This window comes from Centropristis striata, chromosome 9 (assembly GCF_030273125.1).
Source record: "Centropristis striata isolate RG_2023a ecotype Rhode Island chromosome 9, C.striata_1.0, whole genome shotgun sequence".
NCBI classification, from domain to species: Eukaryota; Metazoa; Chordata; class Actinopteri; order Perciformes; family Serranidae; genus Centropristis; species Centropristis striata.
In genome coordinates, this window is record NC_081525.1 from 38,642,624 (window position 1) to 38,663,842 (window position 21,219).

General features: G+C 39.4%; 1 protein-coding gene across 1 annotated transcript in view; it reads left to right on the forward strand.

Moving 5' to 3' along the window:
* Positions 1-458: 458 nt before the first annotated feature.
* celf5a (cugbp, Elav-like family member 5a) overlaps positions 459-21,219 on the forward strand; it is a 294,626-nt gene continuing 273,865 nt past the window's right edge. Inside the window, exons 1-2 of the mRNA XM_059342003.1 lie at positions 459-816; positions 19,310-19,392. Coding sequence (XP_059197986.1) covers positions 459-816; positions 19,310-19,392 — 441 coding nt within the window. The remainder of the gene's footprint in view (positions 817-19,309; positions 19,393-21,219) is intronic.

Consider the following 21,219-nt stretch of genomic DNA (forward strand, 5'->3'; position numbering starts at 1 on the left):
GACTTGTAGCAGACCTCTTCATTGCAGACAGTTTAACAATGCACAGATGGGGATAATTAATTTAATGATGGCTGTCATGGCTCTCTGGGGCTCTTCAATAGAAAGGTCAGTGTTATTATTGACATCTGTCCTCTTCCTGCCGTGACAACTCTAAATACCTGCTGTAAAAAGGGACTCTATTCACTATTTTTCCACTTGTGTTACTTTTCCAAAGTAAACTCTGATCAGTTTGGTGAAGTACCTGCAGGCTGCCGCTGGGTGTCGCTCCAGAGCGTCTAATCTCGCTCCCTCAGCTTCCTCCGCCACTATCACCCCCCTTTGCTTGCCTTGTACTGTGTGTGTGCGTGTGTGTGTGTTGTGTGTCGGATAGAAAGTCAGCCTGGTTTCCAGCTGAGTGCTTGCTCTCTCACAGTGTGTGTGTGTGTTGTCATTATTATCCACTCTGCTCCCAGCTCAGAATGGCCAGATTCACTCAGACTGAAACAAGAAGGCAGCACCATCCACAGCAGCCCCAGCCCGCTCACTCCAGCCTGGTTTTCACCGGACCGGGGGCACCACCGACCCAACAACCACTACTACTTATCCCACATCAGCACCAGTACCCTCAGATCACATTTCCGAAACCCATGAACGGGTCAGAACCCATTTCAATTCATCCGGAGAGCGGCAACATGAAAGACCAAGATGCCATTAAGCTGTTTATCGGGCAGATACCGCGGAACTTGGAGGAAAAAGACCTGAAGCCCCTGTTTGAACAGTTTGGGAAAATCCACGAACTGACAGTTCTCAAGGACCGATACACCGGCATGCACAAAGGTAACGTGTCGCCCCTCAAATGGCTGCAAGGCCCATATTTAGCTTCATAAATGCTTATTATTTCCTGCACCATTTTAAAGTAATTTGTGTTGAAATAGTGACGCCAAAAACATGGTTATTTATCACTTTTTATTCCATTTCATTAGGCTGCATCCGGATATGATATCAGTGTACTATTCTAAACAATCATTGCTTACATATTTCATTTAGGTTTATCATTTTGTCCAGGGTATGATTGCATATTAAGTTATTTTTTTTCTAATAATTTTAGAGCGTTTTTTCTTATTTCTTTCAACACGGGGAAGCAAAATAGGAGATTTCCAAATTCTATGCGTGCGTGCAGTATCACGAGTGATAGGGTGACAAAGTGTGTTGTCCATGTTGTGTATTTTATTGCTATTTCCTTAACACGCTCTTAAGTGGGGCAGAGGCGCTTGGATAGGATGCATTTTTAAAGAGCCTTCCCTTGCCAGTCCCGTCTTTTTGCGGAGGGGCGGCATCATTTATTCATCCCGCACGCTTTCTTCTTTTATTCTCGCCCATGTGCGAATGGGGCAGCCGGGGGTGCAAAACCCCACGACAACACGGCGAAATCAGTATCAATACCCACAGTGTCTCCAAAAAAAAGGGCGCAAGAAGTGTCGCAAGATGACGGACGTCGCCACGGAGAGTGGGCATTCATGCTGCGCTGCTGCCTGAGCTGAAATGGAAGGATGGAGAGGGGCGGAGGGTGTTACATCAACTCAGCTCACTACACACACTGTGACAACTTCCACCTTCCATAATGAAGTTGGTTATCAAGGATGTGTGGCGTACATCACTGCCTGGGTGGGAGTGGGAAAAGCATTTCACAATAGGTGCCCCTCCCCCCATTTACAATCAATCCATGCAGTGTAGACGTCATCACCATCATCATCATCATCATCATCATCCATCACCACTTTCAACCAACTTTGATTTTGCTGATTATGTTTGTTTTTTTTGCACTCAGCCTAGTTGGACCTCCCGAGAACTATAGTTCAGTGACATTCACGCTTCCATGTTAATAATGATCACTATTATATTTTATTTTCATTGTAATCACAATATACAACATCATGCTCAATTCAAAAGACAGAAAAACCAACACGGAGTAGTGCCGCGCTTTATTCTTACGCATAACATCCATGATGTAATATGCCACACACCAAAAACATGACACACGACTATCATTTTGTCTCTGCATTGGTGGGAGGGGGCGAGAAAAAGCCTCTTTCTAAATTCAATTTCCCTCCTTTGATTCCCCATCTTGCACTCCTGCAGAGCAGATGTTGATATGTGAGGAATGTTAGTACAGGAGATAAGCCTTTTATTGCAGTGACATTTAGAAAAGACAAATGACAATCTGTGACAGTATTGTAAAATGCCATTTGCAAACATTGCAAACAATGTCTTCTATGACATATAGAATCACCATCAAAAGATATTACATTTGTTAACATTACAGAGGTTGCCCATAACCGCCACAAAGCCCTTTTGCATGGAGGCGGATTCAAAAATAGATTGATATATACATATTTCTAAAGCCTATATATTCATTAATATGACTGACATTCTGTGATTGATTGCACAACATTAAAAGGCACAGCACTGCAATAAACAAATAACTTTAATAACCTTATGATAAGTGATATTAAAGTAACTGGGGCAAAGGAAATTAAAAATGCATCTAGATATAGAGATTTTATTATCTATAGATTTGTATAGATTTTGTATGTGCTAGCTATTATTTGCCACATGATGGATGGCTAACGCTCCAGATTCTACAGTTGATTTTGACAGTTTGTAGAAGGCAAGAAGGTTTTTTTTTCCAGTGTAGAACTCATTTGATATTCATCGGTATGTTTGCGTGTGCATGTGTGCGCATACATATACTCAAATGTCGTTGCCCTGTGTTGCATAATGATTGCAGTATTTAGCTCTTGAGTGATTGTCACCTGATCATGGGTTCAGGGAGAAGACAATTTAAGCTCTTAGACTGATTTCCATTGACAGAAAATAGAGCTTTGGTAGATCTTTGCATCATTCAAGTGACACAACTACAGCTATGGAATAAATTCAGTAGTTTATTAGTCGTAGCAGCACAAAACTGTGAATTATTTTAATGAATTAACTTAATATTATCATAACACTTATCAGTTATTATAATGCATATGCATTACTTAGTTCAAACTCTGGTGGTAAAGTAAAAAAAAACACTGAAAAAATGTTGTTTGCTTTTGTTTTTATTTGACATTCAAAAGAGCTGTAGAACAAATAGGAATCTCCCATTTAAAAAAACAAAACAATTATTATGTAGGCTATGAAGTAGATAGACAATCATTTTATCTTTAATATCTACTGTATGTCAATCTTGAGTTTTGTTTATTCAGTTTAATAATGAAAACATCCAAAATGTTTGTTAAAATGCAGATAGATGAGATTATCTCTTTGGTCTGAGTAAAGTATTACAATCCAAAACATTCTTATCAAATTGTACTTTCCTTTATTTCATGAACTTGCAAACAACTAATTAATTTTTAGAAATGTAGCCTACTGTTCAGTCAAATGAAATGGCTTAAAATGTAATGAATCCAGGCCACACAAATACTATTACATAATCATACCCGAATATGTCAATGATCTCTGATGAGGTTATTTTATAGTTAATGATGTTATTAAGCAGAGAAGGATTACAGAGTATGGATACTGACAGAAACACTGGGACAGCAGCCTCAAAGAGCTACATTCAGACTGACAAATACATTGATGGACAGAAGGATAAACACACACACACACACACACACACACACACATTTTTCATCATTCTGAGTGTTGTGCATTTGTAGTCGCTGCACTTATTCTGTCATTTTGATTTCCATTTCATCCACATTGCAGCTTTGTGTGTTTATTATTTCCCTCTTTTCTTATGCAACTATTTTTCCCCCTTGGTAATCCATGAGGGAAAACATGGAATTAGTTTGTAAAGCGTGATAATAATGCATGGCCATAATAACTTGACTCAAGAGGATTAGCAAATGTGCATTGTCTGAAGCAGCAGTCTCTTGGGTGATCAGCTGGTTGCCTCCCTAAACAGTGGCTGCCTCTGCCAATTAAAAATTCAGTCTAGTCTGCCTCTTCAAATGATTAATTCTGCCCACGCTGTCGATGGCCTGCCAATTATTGTCGCCCAATTGGTATTAATAGGTAGAGGATTTCCTGATGTTGAATTTATCACAGACTGTGAAAACTTCTCCCTTTAGCTCTAATTAGCTTCCACTTATAGCACATGCAGAACACACACTTGCACATTTATGCATATATGCAGAAGCAAATCTTAAATCTGGATTCTTATTCTATTCATGTGTTTATAGGTTGCTGTTTTTCCGATTAAAAAAAAATTACATTTTGTGTTCTAACTGATTGAAGGTACATGAATTGCTCCATTTGTCTGGACAGATTTTATCCACGCGTTGGGTTGAGACTGACTAATCTTCCCTCATGCAGTTTAGTAACATGAGCTCAAACAACAGAGAAAGAAAAGGGAGATTTCTCTTTCCCTGCAGGTGTGATTCAGCACAGCAGAGACACACACAGACAGACAAAACAATCCCTATGCTGCGTCAATCTGCCGGGGTATCAATATTAAGCTAGTGTCGGGTGTCATTGTGCTAATGCATTTATAAATGGACCAGAGATATTGCCGTAGACCCCAGCCAAGCAGAAGCACATTAAATCACAGAATGATCGAATTAAATATTTATTCAAGTTTGTTTTGGGGGTTTTTTTCACTCTGAGGTAGGCTGATGGATAGTGTTCCTCTGTGGGTTGAATAAACAGGAGTAGTTTGAACATAATGCATGCATGATATGGTACGAGACTGTAGTTTTCATGTATGAAATGATATGTTAAAGACGATTGATGATCAAACCAAGCTCTGGTTTGTTGAAGCCTCTCTCTTCTTTGACATGATGGGAGTGAGAGTGCATCTACACGTCTCCATATTGTGTGTGCCTTATGGAAAGTGTCAAAGATCACGGCACTGCTGTAGGACAGCATCCCCCCTGGGGAAACAGATGGGATAAATTCACTTACAGACTATAAACAGAGCTGTAGAAGTGACATGGACGCTACATACACAGCACTCTGTGATGATATTACTGACTGAGCAGACATCAGTGGATAAAGGCTTTTCCTAGCATGGCTGCTGTACGGTTGCTAGTGACATTAAACCGTTTCATAAAGGAATTTATTCCATATGTGAGCACACAGGAAAAACAAGTCTCCTTGCACTTGTGTGCAGTGATTCAATTTAACAAATCTAGAATAAAATCTTCTGTCAAGGCTAGTGAGCGAAGGCCACCGAGCCAAGCTAATGCAGTAACAACACTTGCTTCGCAATCTTTAAACGTCTGTAAATATTGTAATAAGCAACAGGGCTTTCCTCATAAAAGATGCAGCAGCTCAACTGGTACTGACAGGCGCTATGGGCCTTGACTTCAGGATGAGGAGCGCTGCCTCCCCCCCTTCTCTGTTCCTCTTTTCTGTTGGTTTTCCAAGGAGATTGCCCATCTCAGATGCTGACAAGGCCGCGCTCTGCTGGAGGTTATTGTCCGCACACCAAACTCACCTGGCTTTTACTCCGTCTCCGCTTCTTTCCCCTTAATCCCTGCCCGAGAGAGCCTTTCAAATGGATTGATTTCCTGCACAGATGCAACATTCATTGTGGCTCGCAGTATATTATGCTTTCAGTATGTTGGAAGTGCCATTATTCCGTGACCTTTTTGGAATATGTTTGCTCTTAATAGGTGCCTGGAGCAGGGACAGATATAGGAAGATGTACCGTGCAATCTAAAGAAAAGCATGGACCAATTTCATCACTAAGACACTGAAACTATATGACTGTACTTCATTAATTGGATGGAATGAAGCTCTCTGTGGTTGCTTGTTTTAGATTGTGGACAGTGGAGGCAGGATTGTAATGGCATAGGTGTTAAAGCTTATTATTCATTACTTGGCTACCTGGAAGTACATTTTTTTTATTATTATTAGCGTTTGCTTGTGCTTCCTAGAGTTTCTTGATATAAATGTCTTGATGATGTTATTTAGGACTGGGCGAAACAATATATCTTCAAAATGATTTTAAAAATTTCCAACACAAAGTAGACAAACCGGCAGCATCAATAACAACTTTATGTGGTTATTTCATATAGACTTTGTATTTATTGAATTACCAGAAAACATACTATATGGTGATTTATATTGTTATTGAGTTATGAAAAGAACCTATATCAGGATGGACATATTGCCCAGCTCTAATATGATTGTTGCTGTTATATAATAATCATAAATGTATCCTGAAATGCGTTTCAAAAAAGCACCAAAATGTTTGAAAAAGGAACGTTTTCATTATATATTTGTTCTAGAAATATTATTGATATATTTGATATAACATGAAAATGATAAAAGAAAAAAAAAGAAGGTACATTTAAGTTAATTAAAATTCTCATATAACTTAATTCTGTCTTTTATGGATGAGCTAACAGTCTTTTCATATTCTAAAGTAAGGATTTTTTGGTTGAATTCTTTTTAGTGTGTTGTAGGTCACACTTCTCTAAAGGTAGAGTCTGTAGAGACAGGCTGCTTTCTTGTTCATGCACAAAGGTCACAGCTATTTCCTTAGTCTAAATAGAGGGATAGAAGCCTATCTATTTTGTATGGGTAGCTTAGCAGAGAGTGCCATTGCCTACAGAGCAGAGTGTACTCTTATGAGAGAGGAGGGGGTTATAAAGGCACAGAGGGAGAAAGAAAAAAGGAGCGAGGGAGGAGGGGGTTGGCAGTTTCTGTTAGAATAGCATGAGCTCTTTAATGTTGTGTTTGAGCCTGGCTGGGCACAGATTCATTTTAGATGGAAAATGAAATAACAAGGGAGAGGGGAGAGAGGAGATTTTAATGCAATGTTTTGTGATAATCCCTCTCCATTTTGGAATGGTTCAGGAGAACTCATGCGATAAAGCCTTGTACAAGCCTGGAAAATAATAAGTTATTTGTCTTGCCTTATAGTACTGTGCCCTTGGAGGGCTCGCTAACCCCCATGTTTTGGCCAAAAAACAATCACAGATTAGTCAAGCTGTCACATCTCTCTGATTGCCAAATGGTTGAGCCCTTGATGCCGGTGTGAATGAACAATGCATAAATGTCGTACATGTATCTGCCTGGGAACGCATGCGAGCACAAGCTGCGTGGATATGACTTAGCACTGTCACTCGACCGAATTGGACAGGGAGGATGGCACATGTATGCAGCCGGGGACCCACAAGGCAAATGACAGACAGACACACGGGCACAGAACAATGGATGAATGGACAGATGGATAAGTGGAGGGGAAAAGATGAAGTGTTTGTCAGAGATGCAGAAACAAATAGTTGCTTTTATCCCAAGGCAGCGGGAGAGTAGAGTGATGGCTCAGCTTGGGATGTAGAGGATCCCTCTGACAGGTTGAGAGCCGCTCGGACACCGGAGGGCGGGGATGGATGGAGGGTGGAGGAGGAGGAGCAGAGGCCAAGTTTGGCAGATGTATAAAATAATCACTTGAAAGCTGTCAACATGGGAAAATCCCTCTAGTAACACTAGTAATACTTTTTCCAATATTACCACTACTACCGTTGCTGCTGTAAATACTATTTTACTGTTGGTTTTTTTTGTTTTTTTATATATATATTTTTTATTGCATTTTACAACACACTGTGGCCACCGAAAACAAATATCCAATTACTTATTAGGTAATACAGACAATACAATGAAAATGCTCTGTCCCATTACAATTGACAGTGATGTAGCAAATACACATTTGGAAAAAAAAGTGAAGAGTCGTTAAAAATAAAAAAATATATTTATTTTTTTTCCAAAAAATCTCAATTTCCATTTTGAGAGAAAGCTATTTTTTTTTGATAATTAAAAATAATAAGTAAATTAATGTCCTTCCTTATAACCCAAAAACATTTAGCATAACATCAGTTAACCAGTTTCCCTCATTGCCATCTATCATCCCTTTTAATACAATCGTTGCCCAGATCTTTAAAAAATCATCCATTTTACATTTAAATCTGTGTGTTAGATATTCCATTGGTATTAGGTCAAATATCACTTTGTGCCAACCCCCAATTGTTGGAGGTGCATCATCAATCCATCTGAGCAATATATTCTTTCGAGCAGCAAATGTGAGAATACTGAGCAGCCGTCTTTGATGAGTCCCTTTAATATGAGGACTGGGTAAACCGAGAAGCAGAACCTGTGGATCAGCACCAAGCTGGACATTAAAAATCAAATTAAGTTTGCTAACAATTTTCCCCCAGTACTCCTCAATATGGATACATGACCAGATACAGTGCCTATAGCTTCCCACCTCTACTTGACATTTGGAACAAACTTGAGTTCATCTTGTGTCTGTTATTTTACAGTTTTATTACCAATGCAAGCAGAAATAAAATGCCTATATTAGCTGTAACAACAGACTAAAATATAATATAAGTGACATCACAGATAATACCTCCCTAACTGGTAATTGAAGCAACAGCACTATCTGCATTGAGACCATTTTCCTAAAGCAATCCCCAATTTGTAATAAAGACACATATTAGATGGGAAAATGTCTATGAATGCTCAGGTCCGTGAGGGATGTGTGAAGATACATGCTGCTCAGCACAGTTATAAATAGAAATTCTGTGGTATTTCCGAAAATAGGTTAAGCTGCCATCGCTGCACTGCTGGCATGACATCACTGATTGCCTGCCAGCCTCCCCCAAAAGACGGCTCCTCTCATACTGTGCTCAAAAGGAGGGAGAGAATGAGGGAGAGACAGAGGGAGCATCTGTGGGCGACTGTAGGGCCATGTCCTCCTCATTTCCAGCGTCTCCCTCCTCCTCCTCCTCCTTTCTCCTCTCACACCCCGTCCCTTCCATCACACAGCCATCCCTCCTTCCATCTATCTCTCCCGGTGAAGCGGCGACACTGTAGCTAACAGTCTCTGTGCTTTATCGCCAGAGACACAAACTGGTCGAGGGGCTTTGTACTGGAGATGTATCGCATCCACATTTAAAAAAAAAAAAAAAAAAAAAAAAAATCTGAGTGTAATACAAGCGAATCGTGTGCCAAATAGTAGCGGAGACGCAGACGATAGATGGAATTTGTGTTTCTTTTTTGATGATCAAATGTCGGTTGAATGAGCTGTGCATGCAGACTTTATGTGAGCTCCAACATGGCACCCGTTCAGTGGTTCACTATTCAATGGTAGTTCTGGCTTAATTAAAAAAGACTACTCACATTAATTAATGGCTGATGGGCTCTCATATCTGTTCTGCTCTTGGGTTCATTTCAGAGTTGTTTCTTTGCTGTTCTATAGATAGATAGATAGATAGATAGAAAGATAGATAGATAGATAGATAGATAGATACGTCAATGCAATTAACACTCTGCTTGTAAGTCAGACGGTTTGTGTCGATTATTACTCTTCTCCAGCTCACTGATGACAAGAGAGGCAGATAGAAAAAGAAATGGAGGCTGGGACGAATACACAAATTCATTTGAAAAAAAAAATTTTTTAGGCATGCAAGCTATAACTGTAATTGTAAGAAATAAGTGTTTTGCGATGAGCTCCATTCAGTACATGCATTGAATAGAAAGAACAACTATATCAAGCAGAGTACTCATTACAAGTTAAGTTGAGAGTGCTCAAGCAAGTAATGTTTTCTCTCAAGGTGGCCTGCATATGGCGCTTAAACAAAGCAGAATGTGTGTGTGTGTGTGTGGTATAGCGGGGTAGTAGTTTTCCTCCTCCTCACATGTCTTGCTTCCTCATTCCTCTTTCAATCACTCCATCCAAGCAACCTCTGGGCCTTTGAAGTGCTGTCTTTAAAGGTATCTTTCAATTTGTAAAATCAAAGTGACTGAAAACCTGATCCGTCTCTGAGTCCGCAGTCAGTTTGCAGCTGCCAGTCATCTGTGATTGTGGCTCTACTATGATCAATCGATCTGTCTCAAAGGTTTAAATGCCTTTCACCTTTCAAAAGAGGAATAGTGCATCAAATATGTCAATCAGGTACATTAAATGAAGACTTTGCATCAGTGGAAGCATAGTGCACTACTATACACAGCACCAGGCAATGGATGTGAGCCAAGTGAAAGTGATTTTATTATTTCCTTTCACCGCCTCTTGTTTGTTTTTCCAAGTGGTTGTTATAGTACATGAAACGGAGGAAATGCAGTTTTCTGACTTTGACTGGGGGGGCTCAGAGAAACTTCTATTGATTTTCGTGTAAATCCCCTGGCCGGAGCAGACTTGGCTGGGGGAGGGAGGCAGGGACGCCGGGCTGGAGCGACGGGACTTGGCAGGTAAACTCTTGTTGCCCTCCCAGAAGTAACACGGCAGGATGCAGCAAGTGTGAACCTACACATTATTTACAGCTCTGTAAAACTCCATCCATTAACAGTGTCAATTAGCTTGCTCATCAGGGATGCAGGCCACTAGATGTATTTATAGATCGGGGCCTTGGCTTTAATAGCAGAAGAAGGATGAAGTACACAGATAGTCTACAAAAGCCAAGGCTTACTTTAAAGACTACAGTACGGCGGAGGATGCCAAAGTGCCCTAAGTGTTATCCAGAACTACATATTGAAAGAGTTGTGGCCAACTTGGGAATGGGCGGCCAGTTGCAATCTATCACGTCACTTCTAGAAGCTGCACCTACCGCCAAAATCATTATCTCAGTAACTTTATCATGAGGTAGCTGAGACTGTATGACTGTTTTCAGCCTTCATAACGCCACAACGCCTACAGTATATAGCCCTGTGTCAGCTTTTGAGAGAAATCCTCTACAGTTGGATTATATATGAAGAACCACTTGTGCCCTGAGAGAATTATTTAACCTCAGAGCCACACAATACAGTAGATGTGAGTGTGAAGATGTCAAAATCTGTCTCTCTTTATTGTTATGATGGCTTCTTTGCCCCGGTAATGATCCTGAAACATACACCGAGCCTTTCAGAGACAATTTATTACATTTGTCACACTCATTAGACGATGCACGCCACACCGTAAGACGTGCATGTATGTGTTCTGTAAATGTACACTTTCACACATGCACGCAGGCAGGCAGGTGGTCCTTTGGGATGTGCTGCATATGGATCTGTTTGACTGCAGCTTGGAGGCTAGTGTAGTCTATGTGAGCGAGTAGCAACAAATCAATGGCTGAGGTCTCCTACTCAGGGGTCAGAGAGGAGACGAGGGAGGGTCCGGGGACTATTTCTTGCCCTCATGATGGACATCGATGCTCCTCAGCGCTCTGTGACGTTCATCCTCCCCCAGACATTGCTCAAGGTGATGGTGTGATGGGAGGGGTGGTGAAAGGAGAAATGGAGGAGGATTTGGAGCTGGTTGTAGTGGAGATGAAGGGATGGTGTGATTGATGAAGGAGTGATGGAGGAGTGTAGTCAGCTTCAGGATCATGAGATGGTGACTGAGCACAGGCGCTGGCTGGCTCCCTTTAAGGTGGCTGTCTGACTTAATTAAGGTTTACAGGTTACGCTAGGCTACTGCTTATATTACAGCGCTCATTACAAGCCCATTAGGCCTGGGCAGAGAAAATATTGTTGTCAGAACAATGAGTGAGAGCATTTTGGAAAGTCCCTGCCAACTCCATGCTCCAGCTCTTCTTTATTATACCTCTCCGTCCATACTCCCACAATCTGTCCTCCTTCTCCCCGAACATTGGCATGATTGTTTGAGTGTGTGAACAGATCGAGGATCTTTTTTTTTTTTTTTTCAAAAGGTGAGGGAGTGATTATGTGAGTTAAAAGCTTCTCCGAGTCCAGACTGATTACCCCCCTCACGGTCAATCTGTGCCACTGAGCCTCCTGCCTCCCTGGCTGGCAATGATTCAGGTCATAATCACATTGTATCAGCGCTGATGATGTGTGTTTCAGCTTCCGACCCCTCTGAAAGGCTATCAGTTCCCCCGGAGCCCCACATGGCAGTAAATGAAGTAAGAAAGTAATCTACCCACAGTGATAGCATTTTCCAAAGAGTGCAAATGATGTGTGAGGGAGCAGGCGAGAGCGGTGCCAGGACTGGCTTGGTTTCTGCTACCTTCACACTTTCTGGCCAAGGAAATGCCACATTGAGAGCAAGTTCACACTTTTTCATAACGCTGGGGCAGTTTGGCTCCTCTGGGGTGAGGAGATGGAGAAAGAGGGAGCAAAGAGGCGGAGTGAAAAGAGAGATGCTGTGGTTTAAACCAACCCAGTCTCCTTGGAATTGCATTTGTGTTTGACAGTTCTGCAGTACACGAGCCAATGTAGAAGTAGGATGTTCGTGCTGAGCTCCTGGCAGGCACAAATGATTCTCTTCATGGTCCTAATAGCATGCATAAATATTATTAACTGCTAAGATTGTTCATTTTTTGTGAAATGTCATCAAAGGAAATTTCAGTACCCTGGAAAACTGCACAAAAAAGAACAAAAAGGCCTGTATCAGCATTTATTATTTTTAGTCATAATTGTTTTAATAGATTTTTTAATCAGTGACGTTATATGTAATTATCGCTATAGTCAAAAACAGCTGATTTGAAACAGTTGAGACAACGCTGATTTACCAAACACTATTTAAAGGGGACAGATCACCACAAAATCAAAAATAATTTTTTTTGTAGTGCTATTTATCAGTCTAGATTGTTTTGGTGTTTGTAGTTGCTGAGTGCTGTATCTGATTATAGCCGAATGCAATTAAGTGGCACTTTGCATGTGGTGCTCAAAATGCCCAAAATAAATTTGCTGTTGAGTTTTTCCAAATGTAGGCTGTTATTTATTTATTTATTTTACCCTTGAGCCCCGCAATTTGATTTTATTTGAGAAAAGGAAGTCATCACTACGGTCGATATCTCCAACACTGGACAGCTTACACCAAAACAATCTATATTGATAAACAGCATCACAGGTAACACAAAATAATAAGTATGCTATTTTTGATATTAGGGTGAAATGTCCCTTTAACCCCTGGCTCTTCCAGCACTCTATATATCAATTTTGCGTGCTCGGCTTGTGAGGGCTTGCTAGGGCAATAATGTAAGTTAGCACAACAAAGGAAGCCAGTTGTCTGCTCAAAAACTTAAGTTGGGGTTCACAACAAGGGACAATAGTTCTGATAACTCTTATTTCTTTGTTGTGAAATGTGGGAAAGCGGTGAAATTCGGTCATTAGCGAAAGCTAGCGGCTAACTGATGCTAGCGGCGCTGCTTGTTACAGCTACAAGAGTAGCCATTAGCGTATCAATGCTAACTCAAAATTGTGGTCGCAACATTAGCTGACATTTCATAGCGGCGTTACAATCGTGCCAATTCAGCACATTGCAGAAGTTAGCAGAAGTAAGGATTAAAAGTTATTACAATGTGAAATTATAAATAAGTACAACTTATAGTTGAGTTGACAAAAATCTGAATTCAGAGTTGAGCAGACTCAAAAACAAAACTTAAAATATTTAGTTTAATTGTCCAACTTAAATTTTATCGAAGTTTGTTGCCTTTAAATTTTGAGTTCACCCAACTTTTCTTTTTTTGCAGTGCAGGTCTGGAGACTAAGCATTTTCAAAAAATAAAAACTAAACCAAAACTAGAAAACTCACTCTATAAACTAATTAAAATTAACTGAATTTGAAAGCAAAAATTCACAACGAAATTAAAACTAAAACTAATGAAAAATCCAAAACTAATATAACCTTGGTCCTGCGATATTTTTTTTGTTTCATACAATAATCCGAAGACTGAATCATTTGTTGAATTTAATGAGGACCTGGAATGTGTTCATGTTGGTGGTCAAAATGTGAGTACTGGTTATTATAAAGCCCATTGCTTGTGTTTTAATTTGTAGCTTACAGTGAGAGCAACTGTGTTCAGAGCCCATGATTTCGGATAACCGGAACAACATGGTAAAAGGTGTAATTTACCTTGGTGATGTGTCCATAAATCTCCATGCCCCATCATTAACAGTACACGTTGTAGTCTTGTGCTTCTCTGGGAGAAAAGAAGAGTGTGAATGTTACTGTTTGCTATATTTAACTGTAACTGTTATAATGATTTTTCTCTTAAAGCTGAGTTTCACTTTCATAGCCGTGACCATGTCTGAACAATATTTAATAGATTTTGGAAGATTTTTGCAGAGTTGTCCAATATTGCCATTCTGTTTGGCAAATAGGTTTCTTAAAGAGGTGATTGAGGCATGTATTTCATCAGCGTTTAGGTCTGTCTGAGAGAGAAAGTGGCTGTATACAGTGAAACCTAATAGGTGCAGTGTGTATTCATGTTTGTTGCTGTAGACATGGACATTTGTGTGGGATGGTCCATCGTTTACGTATCCAATCAGCTGGGTAGAAAAATAGCTGTGTTGTATTTCTATAGTATATTGTATTTTTAAGCAAATTTTGTAGTGGATGCCTCGATGACAAAATTACAGAATGCATTACAAATCAGCTTGATTTTTAAGGGCGATGTTCATGGACATTGTTGTTCAACAATGCATTTCACAAAGAAAATTATGGAGCATACACATTTTGGACAGTGGGAATATTCTGCTGCAGCCAGGAATGAGTCCTAAAACCTGGAAATGACTTGGCATTTTTGCCATTTTGGTTCCCTCGTCTCAAAGCCATTGTTTCTTGTAATTGGTTTTTGGTTAGATGCCTGAATTAAGGTCTGTGGTTAACACAAGTTTAAGAAATATTCAAGTTTTGGGTAACGCTTTATATTAAGGTCCTTGTAATAACCATTAATTAACAAGTAATAAGGCCCTTGTAAGTCCTTACAAGATGCTTATTAACATTATTGTGTGTTTATAAGCTTATATAAGTGTTAATAATGGCATTACAAACACCCATGACCCACCCATTATGTCTTTATTAATCTTATTTTGTTTGCTTATTGATATTAAAATATACTTTATTGCTCATCTATTATAAGTTAACTATGCTTTTTGCAACTACCGGATCTAAAGCAAGAACAATGCCTTATTACTTGTTAATTAATGGTTATTAAGGATCTTATTATAAAGCGTTACCAAGGCTGATTCTATCTTCTGAACTGACCTCAAAAAGTAAAAACAAAAAATCTAAAAAAAACAAACAAACAAAGTTTAGAATGTATACAGTATTCTCGTAATATGTAATATGTAATTGGGTTATTGTTGATTGATTGATTGATTGATTGATTGATTGTCTTTATTTCGAACATGCAAGCAATAAAAAAACAAGTTTAAATATTGATAGATGAATAAATAAAAACAAAACAAAAAAGCAAAAAAAATGGAAAAAACAGACACTATCTGCAAGCTCGAAAGGGGGTAGGAAGAAGTAAAATAAAAAAAAATAAAAGTAATAAAAGTAATTAAAAAATAAATTATATATATACATATACTTTAAACAATTTATATTACATTGTGAATACCTATACGTATATTGTAAATTACTATATATATATATATATATATTATAAACATAAATACAATTACCATGTATGTTACGAAATTACAGTCTACATATGTCCATGTTACAGAGGCTTTTCTAAATTTCTGTACTTTGTAAAGATGATGTCTTTATATTTGTTTTTAAACTGTCTTATGTTTTGGCTTTTCTGTACTTCCACACTTAACTTATTCCACAATTTAACTCCGTAGATGCTGATACAAAAGCTCATTGTCGATATGTTAATTGAATAAGTGTGCCTGAAACAAATGCATAGTGTTTTTGAGTATACACCACCTGTAAACTTGACAAAACAATTATCAGAATATGCTACTGTGCTGCACACACACACAGTTTTAGTAATGGATAGACTGGTTCACGGTGGCTGCTGTCACCACAGCTGTACACTATCTCCCACTACTCACTCTCCCTCCTTCTCTCTCTCTCTCACCCACTCTCTCTCTCTCTCTCTCTCTCTCTCTCTCCCATGTAAGACTCTTTAATTACATGCCAATTCAACACAGTGGAGATGGAGAGACTCAGCCCTATTTCCCAGTACACACACCGCGCACACTGAAAAATATATCATTAAGAAATAGGAGACGAGAGGAGTGGAGTTGGCATTGATGAAGAGAAAGAAGTTGGGAACGGAGAGAGAGAGAGAGTAGGGAAAGGGAGCAAAAAGGAGAGGAGGAGGAATTTCTTCTCTTTGGAGCTGAAATCAATGTGAGAGATAAGGCTGTTTTAGGTTTCTATCAGATGATGCAGAGGATCAGCGCCTCACAATGGGAAGGCTTCCCCCATTGCTGTGTCAGCAGGCTCCGATTACAGTGGCTTTTTGTTGTGTTTCAAACAATTTCATCATGCTCCCCCCCTCATACTTTTGCACTTGGTATGCAATGCAGCACTGGCAATTTGTACGTGTTTGGATTCCAATTATGGAGTTGTTAAAGCTTTTTCGCCTGTGGCCTGCAAATTCTTATTAAGCCATACATTAAAGAGCACAGAATCACATTTAAATGGAGTTCATGTTTCCCTTTTGTTTGCCAGTGTTGTGGTTGTTATTAATTTATTCTCAATGCCCTATGCATTACACATTAACAAATAAACCGTGTTTGTGATTGTAATGCAAAATACTTGTTTCTTATTCAGAGATAGGGCCAGCATTTGTCAAGTAAACCAACAACAACAACAAGCCCAGAGAGAGAGAGAAAAAGAGAGAAAAACAACTACCAAAATGGAGCCATTCCCTTCTATTACCCTCAACCATTTGAGAAACAAACAAACAAACTAACAAACCCAAAACAACAATGACATTTCTGCAGTCTTGGTATTTCTTTCTTTCTTTACAAGCTGATGGTGAGGAGAGAAAGGGAATTAGACGGCGATGTTAGTGATTGAATGATTTGTGTGGCGGCCATCGGAAATCATTAGGTTAGAGGTGCTGGGACAAGGGAGGCGATGGAGAGGGCTGCACTGTGACACAGTGCTACAGTCAGCCACCTCAAAGGTCACGACCCCGGACAGACTCCATCACTATCTGTCTTTCTCACAATGAAAATCATGGCGGGGGGCGGGCTGACTGTCCCAAACAAAAGGGGGAGCTTCCTTAAATAGGAAAAGAAAGAATTTAAGATACGGGCGCTGAGATGCACACTGTAAAAAAAAAAAACTGTTGTTTTTACGGTAAAAAAACGGCAGCTGTGGTTGCCAGAACTTTACCGTAATAAATACGGTAGAACTTTTTTAAATATTACGGTAAAAAGATATTGGCACTGTTGATTTCACGTTTAAGATTGCCATTTTATTCCATTTTTTACTGTATAAATAAAAGGTCTTTCCATCAAAAGAAACACTGTTTTGCCATATAATTGACAAGCAAATACTTTATAAATGAAAATGCATAAATTAAAGATTTTACCATTAAATATTACAGTATATTTTGGTTAGCGATATGGTGTTTAGTACATTTAACAGTGAGACAAAGTACTTTTTACAAAAGATAAATGCAAAAATGACAGTGGCGGCTTGTATATATATTACCTTAATTACATATTACAGTGTATTTTACACTGGAGTAATGTATTTTCCCCAAAACAAAACTGTTAAAAATACTGTTTTGGCTGATATATACATTTATGGTGTTTCATTGTTACTGAAACTGAATTAACCCATTTATCATTTTACAGTCTTTTACTGTCATGGTTTAGCAGTTTTTCACCGTAAAATCTACAGATATTTTTTACAATGCAGTCAGTAAGTGTGCTTGTGCTGACACTCTGGGCTTAGAGCAGCAAGGCAAAACAGGTTACAGGTCAATCAATGGATCAATGACTGACATGGCATTTTAACCCTCCTTTTTGATGCAGTTCTGCAGAGGTTACAGGGGAGACATAGTCAAAGTGCAAGGGTCACTGAACTGGCAAAAAAGATACACCGTATTTTCCGGAGTACAAGTCGCACCAGCCATAAAATGCATAATAAAGAAGGAAAAAACATATATAAGTCGCACTGGAGTATAAGTCGCATTTTTGGGGGAAATTTATTTGATAAAATCCAACACCAAGAACAGACATGTCATCTTGAAAGGCAATTTAAAATAAAAATAGAATAGAGGCAACAACAGGCTGAATAATTGTACGGTATGCTTACGTTACATGACACAACTGAGAACGTGCCTGGTATGTTAACATAACATATTAAGAGTTATTCAGATAACTATAGCATAAATAACATGCTAACAAGTTTACCAAACCATCCGTGTCACTCCAAATAACTAAAATCCAATGAAATCTTCATCCTCGGTGTCACTTTTAAACAACTCCGCTAACTCATCCTCATACTCGGCCTAGATCGCCCTCTTGCGGTTTAGTGTGCAAATAACATGTGAAATGATATACCGGTAATAATGTGTTAATAATTTCACACATAAGTCGCTTCAGAGTATAAGTCGCACCCCCGGCCAAACTATGAAAAAAACTGCGACTTATAGTCCGGAAAATACGGCACATGCACAAGCACACGGCAAAAATGGATGGTGAATGTTTAGGTGGGTGAAAGTGATCTCATGCAACAAGAAAAACGGATTGGAATATTGTCCGTGTTAAGACACTTAATACATCACCACCCACTGAATACATTTGGCTGTTGAAATGAGATCCAAAATGCAGTGGCTGCTAATAAACCATCTTCAGAGTGGCAGAAATATGATGCATGGTAACCCATATGAACCTCATTAATAGAACACAAGCAAATCTATTTATTCAGACAGTCAGGGGGAAAATGATTGCCTCAATACTCCATCTGGTTTCTCTCCATCTCTCGTCCTCTCTTCTCTCCTTTTCTCTTTTCTTTTCTCCTCCTCTCTTCTCTTCTTTATGTATTCAGTGATTTTGACAGATGTTGTGTGTGTGCACGCATGGCAGCATTCACCCTGGAGAGTTTTAACACCACGTCCTGTTCTCCCTTCTTCTGTCAGTATCTCCCTCCTTCCTCCATTCCAACACTGATCCCATCCCTTCTTCTCTCCTTTTCTAACCCCCCAAATACTCTCCTCTCCAGTCCTGTTTCTTTTGTCTCCGTTGCTGTCACAACTATTCAGGGTGGGGACGCTGGCCAGGCTGCTAGGAGCTTTTGACAGGACATGGCACTAGGGATGGGGAGGCTGGACAGGCCTGGCAATTCATACAAAGAATTCTCAGCTCATCTCCTACTTTTTGTTGTGTATTTTTTCTTTGCCATCGAGAAAAATTGTCAACATGCAGCCTGGTGGTTTTGCACAGTTGCCTGTTTTCATTAATCGTCTTTGTATATGCAAGACATTTTTGCAAGGAGTTGCAATGACCCTCTTCACAGATCTGCTTTCTAAATTGTTTCCAGCCCTAATTCTTGGATGATTTTTTTTTCAACTGCTGCAACGACTTTAATTTTGTGTTATTCTAATTAAGTTTATGTGGCGTTCTTCTGTTGCAGGTTGTGCATTCCTCACCTACTGCGCCCGAGAGTCGGCCATCAAAGCCCAGAATGCTCTCCATGAACAGAAAACACTGCCAGGGGTAGGTGTCTGTCTCTCTCTCTCTCTTTTTCTCTCTCTCTCTTCACTCGATGGTGGTCAGCCATGCCATCTGCACCCGGCTGCACACCAGCCGGCATTCCCCTTGTATAGTCCCAGAGATGAAAAACACTTTGGAAAGCAATTCAATCAATAGCTCAGCCTTTTGAAGGCCCGGTTTCAACTTTTCCATGTGTCTGTTCTCCAGGGTATATTGCCAGCATTGATCAGACCCACTCTGACTCACACTTTTGAAGCAAAAGCATAGAATGACAGTTTTTTGGGGGCAAAGCTCTGCATGTCTGAAAAGGTGCTATCAACAGAAAACACCCAAAAACAGAGCTCAGATTACTGATGTTGAAATAAGTAAATTGATAAAGAGAAAAACCCTCGATTAAATGTCAAATTGTGCTCATGGTATTTGTAATTCTGTCATTGTTTCGGTGTTTATGCATTTGCGTGTGACTATGTACACCTGTGCATAGCGTCTATATCTCTGTGAGATCCTAACAAGTGTGGAGAGAATGTCAGAAATAGACAGAAGGACCGAGGCGTGGGTAATAGTGGCACCCCACAGAGGCAGCGTGGCAGAACATGGTCAGATCAAGCTTGCACCAGGGAGGAACATCATTAAAGATCTCTCCCCTCACTACACCACAACACCCCCTGATAGGAGGCAAAGAGCCTGAGAAACCCAGCCAAAAGGCACATGTTTCAGTTAAACATGCAAACGCAACTACCACAAACTTTGAATTTTTTTTTTTTCTGGTGCCTTTTCTGAAAAACAAGTTGTTTCGTTTAAATTAGCCAAGCACAAGGCTGGAGGGCGTTATTCTCCTCCTTTTTTTCCTCTGCATTTGAATAATAAAACGGAAGACAGAGAAAAGGATGGAAAAGTTATTTCACATAATGCTAGAGGATGTGTTCATGAGAGGTTCTAACTGTGTTCAGCAATGTGTTAAAACAGGATGATTTGCTGATCCTTTTGTTTTTATCCACAGTCCATAGTCTCTCCTGCAAGTTCCTCTGTCACGTCTCATAGTCATTAATATCATCCCCCTCTGCCAGCTTGGCAGCGTGTCCGTAAGGTCTGACCTACCACTGGGATTAAGTGGCTGAATGTATAAATGAGGGGCATGGGGGCACAGACGTAGACACTAACAAGTCTGATGCTAACCCCCCCCCCCCCCCTGTTTAAGTGTTCTGTGAGAAAAGCAGATCTCCAAACCATCTGGGCTCAGAAAGGTTTAATAATCTTTGGATGGAGCAACATTAATACAAACAGCATCACTTAATGATAAGACCAAATAAATTACACTTACAAATTGTACAATCACAATATATAGAGTCATTTAGGGCATGGCGATTAATGAAATTTAATTTTCAATTATATTTTTGGCTACAAACAATGATAATGTTAATCGACGTAAAACGATTATTTAGCCACATCCCTTTTTGCTGAGTTACTGACTGGAATATGTTGAGGTTGGTTTACCAAAAGGTTAAATATACACTACTGGTCAAAAGTTTTAGAACACACCAACTTTTCCAGAATTGAATTGAAAATGATGCAGTTTAATGTCTCAGTGTACTCTGAAATGAATGCACATTTGCAACATTTAAAATTCTTTATTGAGCATGATAGTGTTTTGAAAGTAAAAAAAAGATTCAAAATCACGGACGAAAGGACTAAAAAAAGACACAAAATGACCCAAAAAGACAACAAAAGACACAAAATGACTTAAAAAATTCACAAAATGACCAAAAAAGACACAAAAAGACACAAAATTACTTACAAAGACATGAAGAGAATTTAAAAATGGACAAAATA